Here is a 20483-nt window from a genome sequence, read left to right as displayed (position 1 = left end):
AATTTTGAGGTAGGTAGGTATATTTAAGTATTCTTGCAGTTTATGCAAAAATATTCTTGCAGTTTTGGAAAGCCTCTTTGCCTCATGGGAACTTCTACTATTATACCGCTGTGTAATAGTATTGCTCATGAAGGAAAACATGATCTTAGGGCATAAGTCTTTAAAAAAGCCTCCTACGACCTCTACTGAAGTCACTTCTGGTAAATATTTCAATCTCCATTTTCACTAGGTTGTCAGTCCCTTTAGTGAAAATGGGAAATACGTAGCACGTACTTTTGCTAAAAGGTTTCTCATTCTCCTTCATAAATCTCTATCATGTTTCACTGTCTATTGGAAAATTCATTTCAGTTAAGGAAAAAAAAAATTCTTTGGGGGCTTGATTACAGAGTTACAAAGACCATAACGCCAAAGCTTTCATTTTTATTAGCTATTTGGTTTAAACTTTTTTTTTTTTTTTGTTAAACAAATTTTGATCTATAGACCTGACTATCTTAAGTTGTAAAATAGGCTATGAAACAACTGTTTTATTCCCCTGGTCTATGTGGAGTGAAGCCAAACATATGGCAAACTGTACTATTACAGAGGAATTTGGATGGATGATTTCCTCCTCTGTGTATTATTTTCAAGCCTATCACCAATGGCCGTTAGCAGGAAACCAGCTGCCGAGGGTGGTGGGGCAGTTACTGCTAGGGACACACGCACATTCAGACATACACCTTGGTGACCACTTACAGTCATACGCAGTTTATATGAGGTGTTTTACAGGAAAAGTGAAGGGTAAAAGGAAAGCCTGATTAGCAGTTTGCTCCTAGGTAGCTCAAACATCCAGGAAGAATATTTTATCCCCACCCAAGATGCAAAGGCTCAATGCAATATGTGAGAAGTGACAGATGACCCCGACTTACCACACAGAGTCCAGAGCCATCCAAGCACTCGTTGGAATTACCATTACAGTCACAGGGCAAACATTCTCCCGACTGGGCAAAAAAGAATCCGGCGTCGCATTTCTGAAACAGACACAACAAAAGCATCTTCATGACCGAAAAGATCAATTCTGGCCATCATTTTCTGAGAGGAGTAAGAGGAGATGATTGGTAAATGATCTAAATATTTCTTTACAGAACATACTAACATGAACTATTTATACTACCATTCAATGATGTATATCCAATTTTCTTTATGTATCTTTTCTGCCTCTTTTTTCATTTCTTTTCTTTGGGGGGCGGGGGGAGCCTGGGGGCGGGGGTTCCTGCCGAGGTTGGCCGAGCAGCCACGGCCCGGACACCACGAGAACAAATGGCGTCCAATTCTCGCGATGCGTAGCCATTCGCGTAGCAGGATCTCGTCTCTTCCTCTCCTGCGCCGCGTGAACGCCTGTCACTTCTCGGCAGAACAGGAGCACCTTTAACACAGTCTACCACTGTGAGGAAGTATAAGAAGATTTTAGGTAACAGTGAAGGAGAAATTTTCTAATGTTTTCTTCCAATCCGAAACAAAACAAATCCAAACTATTTGGGTGAGGCACTGCATCACGCTCCCTATGAATAAAGACCTGTGGGTTCAGAAATTATTGGCTGTGGCAGAACAACTTAGAGATGTGTCTTTCATAAACTTGAGCTCTTAAAAAAATACGCTTTTCAGATCCTAAAATTTTAAAGGGAGGGGTAAGGAAGTTAATGAGTCCTTACACTTAGCAGGTCCTTCGTGGGCGCTCTTCCTATATTTCATTTGTCCTCGTAACTGCGAGAAACACATTGTTTTCCTTCGTTCCAGTGGTGAGATAATTCAACCCAGAGGTGTGGGTTGTGGTGATGTTAACCGATCTTGCATTTGCTGAATTGCCCTGCCCGAATGTCACTTGTGCTCAGGTTGAGAAACTTTGTGAGATTGTTCTTGGTTTATGCCATTGGGCTTATGGATATGTATTTTATGTTTCTTTGGAATGTTTCAATGCTGCAAGGCAGAAATGACCTCATAGGCCTGGAAGTCCACTCCTTGCCTATCAGACAGATTTACATCTAAAGAATTCCAGACAGATAAGAATCTGGGTTGTTTCCACAAACTTACAGAGGAGGAGGGTTCCCATCACACCCACCATTGACTCGTAGTTTGTACTGTCTTGGCTACCAGGAAACTTTTCATTGTATCTGGCTGAGGTCCCTCTGACTGTTATGCAAACCCATTTCCTCTTGCTTTTTTCTCTGTAGAGAAAGAATCACTAGACACCATGCACAGTATAAAAACCCCATAGTCCTAAAACTAAAATGTAACATATTCCATTTGGAGGAAGTTTAATAGAGCATAATGTCATTTGCCTATGAAGAAAAGGCAAAGAAATTCTGTCTTTCTAAGTGAAGACAAAATAAGGCTGAGAAGGGACCAATTTATAATTTATAATGGAGACTTTGTAGTTGATGGTAAGCCTTTTTCTCAGTTTCCACTAGGGAACAAAAGAGAGGGAAAGGTGCTAAAATTGCAGTAGGAAGCATTTAATTCACATCGCCTAATTTCACATTTCTAACTTCTGTTTCAAAATACAAGAAATACATGTTTTCACTGTGATGCAGTACACAGAAAAAGGAATTCACAGAAACAGGAATAAGAAAAAAGACTCACGAAACAGTAATTAATCTTACTATGTGTCATATACTTTAAACTTCTCTATTTTATTTTGTCTTAAAATATATCCTGGTCCTAAGACATAACATTGATTTGATGCCTCATGAATGTGTTGCATCCTGCATTTTGACATTAGGAGGCTTTTAATTATAAAAGGAATGGATGATAGTAATGAGGGCCTTAGTTATCTCAGGAGCCTCCATACCAGTGGTTTCTGAGTTCTCTAACTGACCAAGTTACAGACATCTGATTGGGGGAGTTTCTGATTCAATAGTTCTGATGGTAAAGCCAAAGAATCTACATTTTTTTTTTTATAAAATAAATTTTGTATTTTAAAAATTATTTATTTTAATTAATTCTTCCCCCCAGCCTTACTGAGATATAACTGACATATAACGTTGTATAAGTTTAAGGTGTACAACATGCTGATTTGATATACGTATGTATTGCAAAATGATTACCACCACAGCATTAACTAACAACTCCATCATGTCACATAACTACCATTTCTTTCTTGTGGTGAGAACATGTAAGATTTACTCTCTTAGCAACTCTCAAGTGTATAATACAGTAGTATTAACTATAATCAAGGTGCTGTACATTAGATAACCAGAATTTGTTAATCTTTTAACTGGAAGTTTGTACCCTTTGACCAACCTCTCCCCGTTTCCCTGTCTCCCCTCCCAGCCCCTGTAACCGCCCTTCTGGTCTCTGTTTCTATGAGTTCGAAGGAGTGGGGCAGAGATTGGAGGTGTATTTGGAAGAGAAAAGCACACTGGTGGTGGCAGGAAGTCTGGTAGAGATGCCTGGAAACAGTACATGAAAAGACCCACTTGTACCATCAACTATAGTAAGGACCTTCCTCTGGCCCAAGGAATCAAATTTCTGAAAGGGTGTTTTGAAATTGATAGTAGTGCAAGTCTTTTAGGCATTCTCACAGCTCTTTCTTCTGAAGAAGACAAAGAAAATTAAGATTTGCCCTGAATAAATGCATCATTGTGAATATGACAGTGGCTAATCTCTTATTAGCCTGAGGCCCTGACTAAATTAAGAGACTCATTTTTAAAAAACAAAAATAAAATTATCACAACATAGGAAAAAAAAAAAACACCAAAAAAAATTGGAAGATTTTGTATTTTAGAAGAGTTTTAGGTTTACTGAAAAAGTTTGAGGGACCTGTATTTTTAAAAAGCCCCATGAAGATTTCAGTGTGAGACTAGGTTTGGAAAGATTGCTTCAAAGCACCTGTCACAGTACCTTGTACATGTTCATTGCTCAATGAACTTGTGATCGTGATTTGAATGGTTTGGACCAGGACAGGACATCTGAGGCATATGTGCTGTTGGAAACCGGTGGTTTATCCTGCTAACCTGCTCACCGCTCTCTGCTGGGGCTGGATTGGGTCTCCAGTGTTCCTCAACACAATCCAGGCAGCCACTGCCTTGACTAGACTGTGTACAAGATGAAATCTTTGTTATGCCAAGTTTAGGAGGAGACTTCACTCTGAGAATCTGTCATTATCCACTTAACCGCCCACCAGAGGAAGGTTCTGACCTTGTGTGAAGGATGATTTGGCTCAGGTCTCGTACTGTGGGAGATGGGAAGAGAAGGGAGGCAGGGACAGGGTTGTGTGGAATAGTCACTTGGTCCCCTGCCAAGAGGGCAAGGAGGGTTGGAAGCCTGGCCAACTCCTTTCTTGCTGAGTTTTGTACACTTGAAAGGATTGTATTTCCTAACGCATCTATCCAGAGAGGAGGCACCATTTTAAAATTCACATAAAGGCACCATATGGAATAATGGAAGCCCTGGGTATGGGGAGCTTCTGATGTCATTACTAGAGCCCATGCACTGGATACCTTGGACCTTGCGTTGTAGAACTTTAGAGGATTCCTTGAAACAGTAAATTGTTAAGTTGTTCAAGAGAAGCTTGAGTATGCTCAGGAAGATCTGTTTAAGGTTGTTTCTTTTACGTAAAAACATGTCATCATTTTTTTCCCAGAAAGTTCTGTTAAGTTTTACTGAATCTCTTCTTGAAATTCTATAGAACTGGCAAAATTGACCTTTGTCATAATATTAAAAGGTAGATATTTTCAAGAATGAAAGTGTGGCTATTTTTTAGTTTTGCTCTTGGTTAACAATCTTTTCTCTAAGTGATTCTAAGACCTGTGCTATTTAGAGGCCTGTGAAAGCTGAATAGTCTTCTCACAAGGAGAATAATATCTGTCTGCTTTCTTTGGAAATATTCTCCAGAATTTACTAAACAAAGATGTGTTTATGTATTATATGTGTGTGTGTGTAAGCAAGAGAAGTCTTACAATCAATTTTTAGATGCCACCCTGAACCCTCTTGCCCACATAAGATTGACCTACAGCGGACAACTGTATAAACACGTGGGTGGGTGATTTAGAGAGCACTCGGGGAGATTTATATCTTCTGGGATGGTGCCACAACCTTTAAAAAATTGATAATAATAACAAGGATAATAATGACAATAATGATGATGATGATAACGATAATATGGTTACCATTTACTGAGAGCCTGTGTACCAAGTATTGTGATAAGTACTTTATCCATGTTATGGTATTTGCTCTTCACAGCAACTCTGGGAATTAGGTATAAATACCTGCATTTTAGAAATGAACAAACTGAGAGTCAGAGAAGATTAGAAATGTATCCAATGTCACATAGGTTTATAAGAGGTTCAGACTGATCCAAATCTTCTTGTTTCTCTACTATACCATGCTGCCCCTTGTAAGTAAATAAATAAATAAAATTTAAAATTTTATTTAATTTACATTTTAATTAATTGAACATAAATATTTATCATGCTAAGTCACTGTGTTGGTCATGTTGTATAGGTCTTGCATTTTTACCCCACCATAGCTCTATGAGGTAAGTTCTGTTACCTTCGTTTTGCAGATGCGGTCTGTGTGGCTTACAGGAATTGTTATTCAGGCCAAGTAACACAGATAAGAAATGGTGGACCCAGAAATTAGATTCTTTGTTTGACTCCCGCATTTGAGCTCTTAACCTGCCGGTGTACCATTAATATATGTTAACCAAACCCTTCTTGTTGGGCATTTAGGTTATTTCCAATTTTTTGCTGTTATAAACAATCCAGAGCAGGCTGAAATGAATAAAAAATGTAAAATCTCTCCTTTAAGCCCCAGAAAAAATTCTTTAAAAATAGATACATGCTTAAAAATATATACAATCACTAATATATAAAAACCATTGAATGGGAATATTTACTTTTTAAACAACTTATTTCAGCCACATTGTCATTTTGCTTTACACTAAATCACTTGTAGACTTTTTACAGCTCTCTATTCTTAAGCCACTCTGTTACTACAGCTTGCCTCCTGCTCTGACACTGAGATTGGATTAATCAATAATATTTACTTCTGCCTTTGAAGAATAAGAGTTAAAATTGCCATTTGCTTACTTTGTTATGATTAGTGTGATGTCTGGCTTGGAGTAAAAATCAGTATATGTTTACTTGACTAATTTTATATTTATAGAAATCAGAATTAGATAGAACTTAGGAGGAAATTAGTGTGGTGTATCCATGTGCCACTTATATTTAAAGGAACTGGAAATGACAGTGTATATATATGTTGATATCCTTGAAGAAGGCATTATTTCTAGAGGTTCATCGTATAATCACAATGTTAATTATTTCACTAGATGTAATTATAATTAAGGATGTTTCTTAACAAAAAGGATAACATTTATACAGCTGATTGATCATTTTTGTCCTCATTCAAAGAAGTCTCCTTGAAAACACTAGACTTAAACCAACAATACTGTCATCATACAGAACATGCTTTGAATTTTCTTAAAAATTCTTAAATTGTGTTCTTTTGAAGTATAGTCCAGTCTGCATCCTTTGGGTGTGGCACACTTCTAAAAATCTCTTGTAGTTATCAAATAAAGTGAGTACCAAGCAAAGTAATATTAAGCTAAAAACTCATAAAAATCTCACTGTGTTTTCCAAATATTGTCACAGAGGAGCCAATTAATTGGCCACAAGCCACTACTTTCACATAGATAGTGAATCTCTAAGACCTTCAGAATTTCTGTTGAAAAGCCCAATTGACTAAACAATTTAAATGCTCTAATAGCATTCTTTAGGAATTTGAGGTCTCCAATCACCCGTTAAAATAAACTAACAATAGCAAAAATTGACCAGATTTAGGAGGGGCCTGAAGTTGTCATCTGAGGGTGTGAGACACATCTTGAGATCTCTGAGTAGGTACTTGATGTCCCAGAGAGAAACAGACTCTAATCTCCAGTTCCAACAAAAATAATGAATTAATTATAATAAAATTCCATTATAGAGAGCACATGCCACAGCCCTGTGCCTATTCTAATAGGATTTGACCTAAAATTGGAATAGGTATTTGCATTGTGTCTTCAACCAAGGATCTACAAACATTTTACAAATATTGACTCATCTTGCTTTCTGAATTAGACTTGTAAAATTTTGATCCATCAACTTTTGCTTTAATTTACTAAGGCTTAATGTGGAAAGCTTTAAAAAAAACCTCTCTGAATTCATTCACTTGTATCCACAGTCATTGCTACCTTCCAAATTAGTATTCTTCAAATTTAACAGCCCACATTCAATTATCTTTCTGCTTAGGTTTTTGTATGGGTATAATCAGTCCAGTTTTCTCTTGTTTCCAGGCAACAATGATTTCAGCTCCAGTTTTAGTTTTAGTGAATTCCATTTTTTGTTTTAGTGTATTAGTCACCTTAAAATTTAGTCACCTTAAGATTGAATGTTATGCTCACTTAGGAGCTAAAGCTTTGTGCCTTTACTCAGAGTCTCTGGATCTTACACAATGCTGACTTCCATCTGCTTAAAACTTGGGCAGAATTAAGAATCAGATAGTATTCAGGGACCTTCTAATAGGAACCAATTGTTCAATTTAATGTATTTAAAAATAGCAATGTAGCCTTTGCTGAGGAGGAGTGACTTCTAAGAACATATGAATTTATTACATGGGTAGGCATTTCACAGGCTATTTTTTTCTGTGTCTATAAAAATAAAAGATAAAGTATGTGACATGGAAAGCAGTCCCGAATTAAGCTATTGATAACTTTGCCTCTGTATTTTTTCTGGTAGGACTTAACATGTTTTGATTGTTCATATACAAAACTATAATGGAAGTGCCAAAATAAGTTAAAACGCATTATGCAGTGGGTTACAGTTAGCAAGTTGCCTTCTTGATTGACTTTACTTGAATATAGAGAAAATTACCCATGTACCCTCCCTTGTGTCTCTTTAAGCTCTTGTTTGCGTAATTGAAATTCCCCACATTTCAATAGGCGAAGTTAATTTTTAGATTTTGACAGTGATTTCACCATAGCTTGATTAGGAAAGTGGTTTCAACATTCCTCAGGGGTTTATCCAGTTCAGAGATATTTTTTCTTAGGATTGGCATAAATAAAGCTGGTGTATCAACTGAACACAAACTATGGTACTGGTTTCTCCTACTTGGCTCTTAGAGCTACCTTTGTGCTTATTGCTTGGGAGCTCTGTCTGCCATTCCGTGGCAAACTTGCAAAACACTCCAGCCCTCAATTTAATCACCACATGAATTAGAGACAATGATTTAGGTCCCGAGGAATTCTGAGGAGCACAGCACTGCTATCTTGTCCACAGTTAAGCCACGTCCTTTAATTTTGTAGAGTGGAGAGATAGTTATCATGGCATTTACTTTACATTTATGTGGCTATTCCTCAGCACTCTTTATGGGTCTTTTGGGTATTCTCTTGGGCGTGGAAACCAGTGCTCCACTCAAAGGTCTCAGATAACTGTTCTCAAGCCCTGCACTTGATCAAATGCTTATTTGGACTTTTAGATACCAACAGACTCAGGCTGTGATGAAGTACTTACCACACTTGCTAATAAATAGCTCTCTTTAGTTGTAAAACTAAAAGGATCAAACAAGAAAAGTTTAGAGCCCTAAAGCCATAAAGATTTTCCTTTTGAAGTGTTGGATTGGAGGATGATTATGTTCATTAATACTGATGAAAATTTCTTTAATTTTCTCCTTGAAAAGTTATTTAAAACACTTTATAAGTTGCTCATTTATAGTAGTGATTGCCACTTATAAAACATAATGGGGCTTTAGCAGTGCCTTTTTTCCTTCGATTTTTCTTAAAAAAAGAAATCTGCTAACATCTGGCTTTTTGCTCCGGGTCCTCCTCACATTGCCTCATGTAACTGGCTTGTGCTTTTCACTTCTCGCCTTCCAGGCTGTGGTTACACAACATAGCCTCTGCCAGATTTTTTTTTATATCTGAAAACTGACTCAGTTTTATTTAATTTACTGGGGCAAATGCCATGGACACATTTCCAAGAAAGGAAGAGATGCGGACCACAAGGGCTAGCCTTAAGAGCAAGGAGAGAGGAATGACTTCAGAGTTACAAGGTTTAGGGGATTTTGATATGACTCCTTAACCGCTTAGTAGGAATCAGTGTTGTGAGATGACAGGCATCTCTGTCCTCTTCAACTGGTTTTTGTGAATAATAATAGCGAATATTTATTGACAGACACCAGGCCCTGAGCTAAGTGCTCTTTATATTCTGATTTGATCATTACCATTTAATAGCCCACAGGATTGCAAATGTCTGCCTAAATTACCATTACTTTTTACAGGAAATTGGGAAGTTTAATTGTCTATAAACTGACTATGGGTTCTGTTCAGTATGCCCAGGGAAGGCAGCAGTGCTTCCTTAGGCGAGTTCTCTGGTTGGGGTATTCTGTCAGTTTCCATTGCTAGTAGATGTACCTGTTTCTGTCTTGAGGTGCCCTGTGTACTTCATTGCTACCTTCACACTGGACCATTCATGATGCAAAGCAAAATGTGACTAGCAGTACCTGTCATTCTTTATGCTCTTCCTTGTGGGTCTATGCATCACTGAAGAAATGCTATGGTGAATTAGTAGGAAAGGAGAAATGCATCCCAAATCTCTACTCTACCCATTTATTCTCAGGAGATAATCTTTCCACTTTTGATGAGAAAGTGGAGGTCATTGGGTGGAAAATCTCATACTATCTACCTCTCTTCTCTTTCTCAAAATTCATCTTTATCTTGACTCATCCTAATGTCCTCTGCCCACCTCAGAGGAGGTAGTGCTTCTCTGGTTGTTAGGAAAGACTAGCCCTCTATCCGTGCTCTGGGGCTTACACACCTGTGGCCAGCAGGCTCTGTCCCATCACCTAGCCTCCCTTCCTCACATGCCACCCATCTCTTTGCACCCACAGGGATGAGGAGAAGCAGAGTACAGTTAAGTGCTGGGTCTTGTGTTGGATGAGCCCTGACTTCTTCCCCCAGGTTCAGATTCTAAGAACACCTTCCTTCAGCTCTGCCTCTTCTTCATTTTCCTCCATTCTTGCCCAGCCAGGCTTGGTGAGTGAGAACTCAGTCACACTGGCTCTGCTTCCTTCATGCCAACCTATGCCTCTATCCATCATCCAGTTTCTGTCTCCATGGTGCCACTGAAACTGCCCTGACAAAGCTGTTGGGTGATGTCTTTGTGGCTTTGCTTTTCCAATGTTACTTGTTCTTATTCCAGTACTTAATATTTTTGAAATTCCCTCCTTGAAATTCTCTCTTCTCTCTGCAGGACAACTCCCACTTTAGGTTTTTCTCCTGCCTCTTTTTCTCAGTATCTGTGGGGGAAGCATTTGGGGGGAAGGAAGGTAGGTTGTTCCTCTTCCTCTGCTGCCCCTGCATTGTAGGTGTTCCCCAAGATAACCTCTGTATCCCTCTTTTCTATCAACACACTCTTGCTGGATGAGGTCAGCCTCTGCCACAGTTTCAGCCTCCATTTATATTCTGGTAACTCCCCAAACTCTCTGCATAACCCTGATCTCACTCTTTTAGTCCACACTCTTATTTCCAAGTACTTGTTAGACAAGTCCTTCTCCAGCTCTGTAGGCACATGGAGTTAAATGTGTCCCACACTGACCTTATTATATTCTCTCCCCAATCTGTTTTTCTCCTTAAATCTCAGTTAATGATAAAGATTATAGAACATAAAGGGAAAAAGTAATGGATTAATGCTTTTAAATCACATGAATGTATTTTGCATTAATGTAGTTTTTGGAAATGCTTCCAAAAGAGTGAACTCTGCAAGGATCAGAGAATCGTTTGCATATAGAATGACAAAGTTTAAGAACTCACGTTTTATCTCTTCCTTTTTACAAGCACTTTGCTATCATTGTTTATTTCAAATGTATGGTTTAAATGGAGGTAAATGAAGTATCACAGAGGTTAGAGTCTCAAGTTAGAAACGACCTTACACAATTCTGATCTGTTATAAATTTACTCTCTAAATGAATATCTCTATCTATGTGGACGGTAGGACTGGATGTTCTCCAAATTAATTTCTGTGTAGAATACCATGTTTATCAAGGTTAAGTAACTGGAATGTGCTAAGTTGAAGCTTATGTGTTTGTTATATTATTAAAACTCAACAGTTACCACAGCGACTGCTTAGAACTTAGACAACAAAAGATTTCTCAGGGAGGAGAATTTTGTCATGGACATTATTTAGAATTGCTGGCACACAGTGCTAATAAAAAGCAGACTGTGGTTTAGTAAGTTTTATTATTGTTTTAAAATTCTCTGTACACAATGCACCCCTTATTGCCTCCACCTGAGTGAGACTGATCCCACCTCCTATCACCCTTTGTATACTGTTGCCTCATAGAGTTTGCACTATTCCTCTGAGATATTTACCAAGATGACTCTTCCTCCTGTTCCTAATACCACTGTTTAGGTCAGAATCTTGGCGTTTCTCTCCTGGATTATCATAATTACATTTACTCTACTCTCTTGGTCACCAGGCTTTCTCCCTTCCGGTCCATTCTTTATTACCAGAATTAATTTTTAAAAACCTTATCATACTGTTTTTCTGCTTCAGACCTCCCAGTGGCTCTTCATTCATTGCATACATGAGTAAGTAAAATTCCTTAGCATGACATACAAGGCTCCTATTTCACAGTAAAATCCTAACTATCTCTTCAGGTTCAACCTTGGCTCCCTCTGCTCTAATTAAACTACATGTTTCCCTCCTCCCCCAACATACCATTCTCTTGACCAGCTTGACTTTGCATGTACTGTGCAAAGGGTCTTGGGGTGCCTTTCCCTCACCATCACCTATGAATCCTTTCCTCAGTCTCAGACTCAGTTGCTCTTCCTCTGCATTCACGTGGCACTCTGCACACACCTCATTAGAGCACATGGAACATGCTATTGCAAGTTTTAATCTACACTCCAGCCACCCTGAAATCACTGTGAGCTCCTTGAGAACAGGGAGTGTCTTATTCAACTTTGTATCCTTATCACCTATCAGAGTGATTAACAAATAGCAAGTAGGTGCTGAAAATATGTTAGTTGAAAAAATGGATTTGAACCTGGAAAGAACGAACCAAGAGAGGGAAAATCATGTAAAAACTTTGGAGAGAAATTTGGTAAATCTCACAAGTGAAGATCTCCAATCATGAATGATCTTTAAAAAATAATATTAAGGAAAAAAGCAAGGTGCAGTATAGAAACAGTATGATATTTATATTGTATTTTAAAACATGCAAAATAATTTTGTGTTATACACTGTGTAGGGCTGCATGCATATGAAGAAAAGTAAAAGAAATAAATGGGAACCTAAGAAATCAGGCAATTTAAGGGTAAAGGAGAGGAATGAGATTGAGGATATATGGGCTTAACTATATTGGCAATATTTTATTTCTTAAGATACATGGAGGGGATACAAATGCTCATGAGAAAGAAAGAAAAGAAAAGAAAGAAAAAGTAAAAGAAAGAAAGAAAGGAAGAGAAAGAAAGAAAGGAAGAAAGGGAAGGGAGAAAGAGAGAAAGAGAAAAAGAAAAGGAAGAAAGGAAGAAAGAAAGAAAGAAAAAGAAAGAAAAAGAGAGGAAGGAAGGAGGGGAGGGGAGGGAGGAAGGAAGGAAAGAAAGAAAGACAAAAGATCCCACTTAGGTTGGCTGGCTATTGGATTTCCATGTCTAGACCTGGTAAGGTCTCTAAAACATCATCTCTAGGAAGTGACTAATGTGGTCATGACAATAGATTCAGCTGCTTGTGTATAATTTCCCTAACTTCCTTGTTATTCATTTTATGAACCATTATCATTACACACAGTTAAAAAAAATAAGCAGAGGAACATTCCTTACTTAATTTGTTCTTCCTTTGTTTTTCATCATACAGCTAGTAGCTACCTCATCCCATGTGGAAGCCTTTCACGTGTCTGTATACTTCTCAGTTAAAACATACACCAGCTTTTAGGTTCTTCTAAAATGTTCATATGACTGCTTAATTTGATTTCCACTAGTTAATTTATTCTATCAGTAAAGCTACATGTCCTAGGCTACCTGTGCAATCTGGAGGACTTTTAAGGTGCTTATTTATTCTAGTTGGGGCTTACTAATTTAAGGCAGAGGTAAAAGAGTCTCAAAATAGTGCACAATACTCCCATTTTCCAATCACTGAGAAACTAAAATGTTAAAATCCATGTGAGATGGTTTACAGGCTAGTTTTCTGTTCTAAGAGGGGAGTTGGAGTCCAAACTCAGACTCCTGCCTCCTCAGGGACCAAGACAGCCAATAGTGGGAACCCCAAGCATCTCTGGCTTTAAACTGGCAGAACATGGCAGAGTGACCCACAAACTCGGCTAAAGGTTGCCCTCGCCAGCTGGCCTGGAGCTGAAAAAGGGGAATGGGAAAAGACTGTGCAATGATTCAAACGAAATGAAGCTGACTTACGGAATTTAAGATTATGTTCTTATACTTGGTTAGTTTTTTGGGGGTATATTCTCTTTTCCATTATTCCTTTACATGAAACTAAAATAATTTGTAAATTACAACAGCTAATTACAGCAGGTACTTTTGGAAAGGGTTCCCCCACTAGAAAGGAAATGGAAAAAGCCATGAATTTTGAAAGAGGGCTTGTCATTGATTTAGTCAATCAGTCAGGGGCCCAGTAGGAAACAGAATTCACTTTAGAGGATTCAAATGAAGAGAAGGAAGACATGAGAATGGATGGATGGTTTACAGACGCGTGGGGAGGTTAATGCAGCAAGGAATAGAGAGGCCATGGGAACAGAGGCCTAGCACCCCTAGGGCCCAAGGAACAAAGAAAGCTCTTACTCTGGCCTCTTACAGAGAGGCCAGAGCTGTGAAGGAGATGCCCCCATTGGACCTGCAGGGGTGGGGAGTCACAGCTTCTGCCCAAGAGGCAATGGACTGCCCCACCTCTCTACTCTCCTTTCTGACTCAGCAGGGGAGCCTGAGTGAGGAGTCTTCAGGGGTCTGCCTCTGGAGGCAGAGCAAGGTGGGTAGGCAGGCACAGCTAGGGTCTGGGGGGCATATAAGTGGGCAAGTGGAGAGTAAGCAACACACCCTCATTCCCAGGGGTGTGGCAGGAGAAGGTACTCAAGCAGCAATATGAAATAATTGACCTGCTAGCTCTTTATCTGGGGATGATTCAAATGGTCCCCATTTGAACTAGATGTAGAAAATGACATCTGATTGACTTTCTCAGACAGTCCAGGCCAAGGCCGCTTTCAAATAATCAAATTGCCTTTACCAAATCTTTGAAGGCTCATTTAAAAATGTTAATTTACTAATTAGGATGGTTTCGAACACTAAAACAGAAGCAAAGTCAGCTTTTGTTAGAAAATCATTAAATGTGATAGCAGAAATTACTGTGACTGTGTGGATTGAGCTAGAACTAGGCTAAAAGTTTAGGATTATTTATATCCAGTTATTTTGTTTTGGAAGTAGAGTTGATTTACAATGTTGTGTTTCTGATGTACAGCAAAGCGATTCAGTTATACATACACACACACACACATATATGTATGCTTTTTCATAGTCTTTTCCATTATGGTTTACAAGGTATTAAATATAATTCCTTGTGCTATATAGTAGGACCTTGTTGTTTATCTATATCCAGCTGTTTTTTAATCACATCTTCCTTGCGGCCCCACTCCTCGCTTTGTTGGTGGAGAGCAGTGCATCTCCTTCATGTTTTTTGCCTCCTTAGAGAGCCCTGTTCTTCAGCCTTCCTGAGGCATAAGCCTCTGAAAACAGGCAAAACCATAACCACACCCATGATCTCCCCCAACATCCTGAACTCAGCTTTACGTTTCATATACATTTAATCAACTCTTGGGAGATAACAATTCTCTGTTGAAGTGGAAAGGTCTTTTTTAGCTGTAATCATCCTAAATATTAATTTGGGGGTTATAACAGATTTTTAAGTGGGTCCATTAGGGGCCACAGTCAGGAAAGAGCATGGATATAAGTGCTTCTTACAAGAAATATGTTTGGAATAGCCAGTAATGGACTGAAAAGAGCTAGCAAATTGACTTCTATTCATCTGGAGGCTGAAGCTGCACCATCTAAAGATGGATTGCACTTCACATATTTGGACTCTTCTTTCATAATTTATAACAATCTGGGAAAAGTGACATATTTCCCCTGTTCAGTTGATGGAGCATATTTTTAGGGAATCTAAATAGATAACGAGTTTGTATTCAAAGGTGGGATCCCTTTTAAGTATCAATTTTTATAGGTTTCTCAGTATAATTGCAGTCAGTTAATTGTTAAATCAAGAAGATTAAGAGCATTTCATAGGTAGGGGGAAATTTTCTTTTCGAATGTATTCTCTCTGTCCCTCTATTTATCCCTTATTCTTCCAACAGCTTACAAATCCTCCCCCGCCCCCCGCCGCCCCCCACCCTGTAGCACATCTCTTTAGGTAATTTTTCTTTAGAATTTGCACCCCAAATTGTCAGAATATGTTGAAAATCTACTCTTTGGCATTTTAAGAAGTGCACACGTGTATATCCATGTTCAAGTCCCCATCTGTCAACCATGTACCTGGCAGCCATTCAGTTTTGTACATATTTGTTGAGTGAATGAATCAATTTCTTCTCCATATATGCTTCCATTGAGGATACCCCCAGCTTCTAGACATCACTGTTTTATCTCCTGTGTGCATTGATGTGGTGCACTACAGTCTGTTTCTTACAGGAGCCATAATTCCCTATAGTTACATCCTCTGGAGACAACTGGGAGCAGTGGAAAGCATGAGGTCTTGATTCCAGTTCCAGTTCTACTACTGGGTAACCTGGCCTGGCTTATTTAATGCTAGGTCTCGGTTTCTCTTTCTGAAAAAAATGGGAGTGATCACCATATTATCTCTTAGAGTGGTTGTGAGTATCAACTAATACTGTGCAGTTAAAGTCCAATGGAAGGGTATAGAAGGGGTTCAGTAGCTAGTAGTTTCCTCCCTTCCTTTTGGACGTGTCTGTGCCAGGGTTATCTGTTTTAACTGGCAGCTTTTCAGTAAGCTGTAAGTCTTTCTTTATGGGACACAGCTCAGCAATGACCCGTGAAGTTACTGGTTCATTGTCTTTCTTCCTCAGAAGACTTAGCTCCCAGAGAACAGAATCTGGATTTGTCTGTCTTGTCACTGTATCCTCAGTGCCTTGCACAGCAGGTGCTTAATGAATATGTAGTGAATGTATGGCACTATACATACATTGGTATTATAGAATCACAGGATTCCAGAGTTGCCAAGGATCTTAGTTGTTCCTTCATCTAACCTCGTATTTAAAGTTTGGAAAACTGCAACCGAGAAAAGTAAGGGACTCATCTAAAGTCACGTACATAGAGCAAGTTAATGCCACCCTTAGTGCACCTTCCACTAAACCACACTTCTTGATGATGATGAAAAAAGGGATGTTAAGAATGGTGGGGGGCTTCCCTGGTGGCGCAGTGGTTGAGAATCTGCCTGCCAGGGCAGGGCACATGGGTTCGAGCCCTGGTCTGGGAAGATCCCACATGCCGCGGAGCAACTGGGCCCGTGAGCCACAATTACTGAGCCTGTGCGTCTGGAGCCTGTGCTCCGCAGCGGGGGGGGCCGCGATGGTGAGAGGCCCGCGCACCGCGATGAAGAGTGGTCCCCGCTTGCCGCAACTGGAGAAAGCCCTTGCACAGAAACGAAGACTCAACACAGCCATAAATAAATAAATAAATAAATAATTCCCATTTAAAAAAAAAAAAAAAGAATGGTGGGGGGCTGTTCTGGGGCTGCAAACAGGCCCACACTGTCCACTTCTGCCTTTCCCAGGCTTATCTGGGATAAAAGTCAACTCTGCTCATGGTTATCAGATTTATCAAGAATCTCATTTCCAGTAGTACCATCGCCCTTATTTCACAGGTGAGTGCCATCATCATCCAAAGTTCTGACTACCACTCCCCAGGCATGAGGATGAGGGAGTGGGGTGGGATGGGATGGAGAAGTGGGGGCAGGTGAGGGGGAGAACACTTTTTAAATCTTGCTCAGGTTTGCTCTGTGTGGCTCAGCTGAGATAGGAAACCTTGTCCGTCGGCCCTCTGTAATTACTAGATTTGGCATATGGCGATTATTTGTAATTTAAATATAATAATTTATAACTGGTGTTTCAATTTTTAGCAGTTTCTATTTAGTGTAGATAGAAACAGACTGTGAAGCAAATAATGTAATTACTCATTAGAGAAGTCAACTCTTGTTAGAAGCTGGTTGTATGACCTCCAGCTGCATCCCTGACACCTCCCTTGTTTCATTTGAGAGATCTGACAATGGGCCTTGGGAAAGGATGCCCCTTTGTGTAACATACACCAGCGGGTATGCAGGTGTTTCCCTTATGAATCAGAAGCAGATGTCTGGTTGGGCAGAATGTATGACAGCTTGACCCACCTAACAGGAAAACTCTGACCTATAAATTGCACTAATAAAATACCATCACTACAGTTTTGACTGGGCCATGAAACTAACACCATCGCCCTTCAACACTGAGAGAGGCTAGATCCCACAGAGGGTTTGTGACTGGCTCAAAACTTAGGATTGTAAGTTGAACCTACACGCTGCCTTTGATATATTTTATAAGACAAATTTTATGAGGCAAATGACAGTGAGATCTTACCCCAAGTGTTCTTATTTGTAAAATGGGAGCAGTAGAATTCATTAAACTAACATTTTACATCTCTACAATGTGTCAAGCACCTAAAAGGCTCAGGAGAATGAATTTTCAGCCCACGACTGAAGTATTTCAGAGTGGTGGTCTGTTCAGGGTCTCTGATGACAGGGCCATTTTCAAACAGTTCAAGAATAAACAAATATATCAAACACCAACTGCTTACAGAAAGCAACGCAAATGAGTTACCATCCTGCCCATTCAGCTCCTCAATTTGGGGAGCTAATTAAAACAGAACAATAACAGAAAAACTTTTCCAACAAGTGGTAAATCTATACGAACAAAATTTTAACTACAATGTCATGAACTGTTCCTAAGTTCTGTTATTTTTAGAACATGAATGAGATTCAAAGTTGGTACAGAATTTCCATTCTTTTCATGTTATTTGGGATTGTTTCCTACAATTTTCCTCCCTAACTTCCCTCCCCTAAAATTTTATTTTGTGATTTTGGTAAAATACTATTTAATTTAAATCTTTATTTCATTCAGTTTTACATTGATAAATGGCATAAATAACCTGCACATTTTCCTTTTTGTAAAAATTTTGAAGGGTAGTTTCAGAATTACTTTACAACCTGATATTATCTCTTTATAGCTTTTAAATTTTGCCCCCAAATTACTGTTTTGATCCGGATAGTTACTGTGTTAAAGCATGTTTATAAAAGTGAAGGTAAAGTACACAAAGTGAAAAGAAAATGACTGCAAAGGAGATGGCAATGCCTCAAGTGCTATAGCTCTGTTCTCTGCACTGCTGTTTTAATGACAGCAAAATAATACACATTTATGAAAGGAAATGGATGAGGAAGGCTGAGAATGTTTGATTTAAAGTAATTTTGTTATCTGTAATTTGAGGGGGAAAAATTGTGCTGCTTTTAAAACAATACTTTAGTTACAGATGTTTCCAGACCCCTTCCCTGATCCAAGGAAACAAAATACCATTCAGCAACAAGCCCAGATTTAGAGATGGGGCTTGGTCCAATATAAACATTTCTTAGCTAGACCTTCTCCATGAAAGTGCATAGTCAATTTTTCCATATACAGTGGGAAAGACAAAGCTTTTAGCTTAAAAGGCATTCTCGCCTGTAGCACAGAGCTCCTGGAATGAACAGCCTAGGGATGTCATGGTTCATTATTGATGTCAAGCTGAATGCTGATTTGTTCATTAGAGGTATATGACAGGATTATGTCAGAATGGACACATGCCACAAACAGAAAACTCAGCACCGTTTTGGCTTTCAGTATTTGGTATGGTCATTTATTCATTCTGTCTCTCTGTTTCATGTAGCACTGTTTACCCAGGGCCCAGTTTAGGGTGTGGCACAAAGCAGGCATTCAACAAATAAGGAATGCATGAACTATTTTCTTGAGCAACTATTATACTGAAGGCACTTGGCCAGTCAATTTGGGGAATCAGAAGATGAATCATGGACACTGCTGGCCTCCAGGAGTTTAGTGAGGGCATTTAAGGTGCATATGTAAGTTACTATAATATATGGTAGAAAGTGCTAAGAATCATAGTATAGGAGAGGTACAGAGAAATGCTGAGAGAGTAAAGAGGAAGGGGAAATTACTTTTAACATGGAGGTGGGGGATGGATCAAGAATGGTTCTTCAGAGGAGGTGGCATTTTTGCACGGTTTTCTTAAAGGAGAAGGCTGAAGCCTAAAGGCTGGAAAACATAGGGTGTTTTTTAGTCACTTCCCATAAGGCAGAGAGGCTCAAACTTATATTCCTTTTGTTGTTTTATTGCTCAAACTAGGCATCCTCCCCCCTGCCCCGTAATCTACTTCAATAAAAGAGACCAGATGGACTGACTTTTTTTCTACTTTCTGTGATCTTCTTTGGAAGGATTAGTTTAATATCAGCAATTAAACTCATGTGACATCTTCAGCAACATTCTGGCTTACAGTATACTAACACGGAGATACCACTCTCTGTCCCCATATTGTAGATAATACTGGAGGCATGCCCAAATCCCTGAACTAAGTGTTAGGTATGCCTAGAAGCCTCATTAATTCTTTGTGGTCACCAGGATCCCATAAGGGACTGTCAGGTGGCTTAAAAGTTAGGAGTTTGGAATTGACAATAATTTCCAAGTTATAATTTATGCATAGGGATAATGCCATTCAACTGTAAGAAGAGAATATTTTTTTATCCTCTTTCATTCTGCTAATGCATTTTACCCAAAGTGAGATGAGCAAAAGAATGGTAATAGGAACACTTGGTTGTGTGGCTCTCTTGGTAGCTACAAGATTGAATTGACTGAGAATCTATCAATAATTAAAGCAAGAACCTGGTACACTTGGTTTTTAATACTCTACTGTCAATAGCCCAGTCACTGAACAGCTGAAATGGAGCAAAAATCTATCCTCATTTAAAGCTTCAACTGCTTTTTCAGTTTTTTCTCCTTTTTAAAAAAGGACTTAATTGATATTTATAGGACATTCCATCCAGAAACAACAGAATACACTTTCTTCTCAAGTGCTCTTGGAACATTATCCAGGATAGATCATATCTTGGGTCACAAATCAAGCCTTGGTAAATTTAAGAAAATTGAAATAGTGTCAAGTATCTTTTCCGACCACAATGCTATGAGACTAGACATCAATTACAGGAAAAAATCTGTAAAAAATACAAACACATGGAGGCTAAACAATACACTACTATATAACCAAGAGATCACTAAAGAAATCAAAGAGGAAATTAAAAAATACCTAGAAACAAATGACAATGAAAACATCATGACCCAAAACCTACGGGATGCAGCAAAAGGAGTTCTAAGAGGGAAGTTTATAGCAATAC

At 38.9% G+C, this 20483-nt stretch overlaps 1 protein-coding gene across 7 annotated transcripts in view; it reads right to left on the bottom strand.

The window, feature by feature from the left end:
- The window catches only part of LAMA4 (laminin subunit alpha 4), a 147798-nt gene that overhangs the window by 106795 nt on the left and 20520 nt on the right, over positions 1 to 20483 (bottom strand). For all 7 annotated transcript variants that reach the window (XM_059941382.1, XM_059941381.1, XM_059941380.1 and 4 more), the window contains one exon: positions 906 to 1007. In XM_059941382.1, the coding sequence (XP_059797365.1) occupies positions 906 to 1007 (102 nt within the window). The remainder of the gene's footprint in view (positions 1 to 905; positions 1008 to 20483) is intronic.

This window comes from Balaenoptera ricei, chromosome 12 (genome assembly GCF_028023285.1).
Source record: "Balaenoptera ricei isolate mBalRic1 chromosome 12, mBalRic1.hap2, whole genome shotgun sequence".
Taxonomy (NCBI): Eukaryota; Metazoa; Chordata; class Mammalia; order Artiodactyla; family Balaenopteridae; genus Balaenoptera; species Balaenoptera ricei.
The sequence above is the reverse complement of the archived record's forward strand: the minus strand, read 5'-3'. Positions and strand labels throughout refer to the sequence as shown.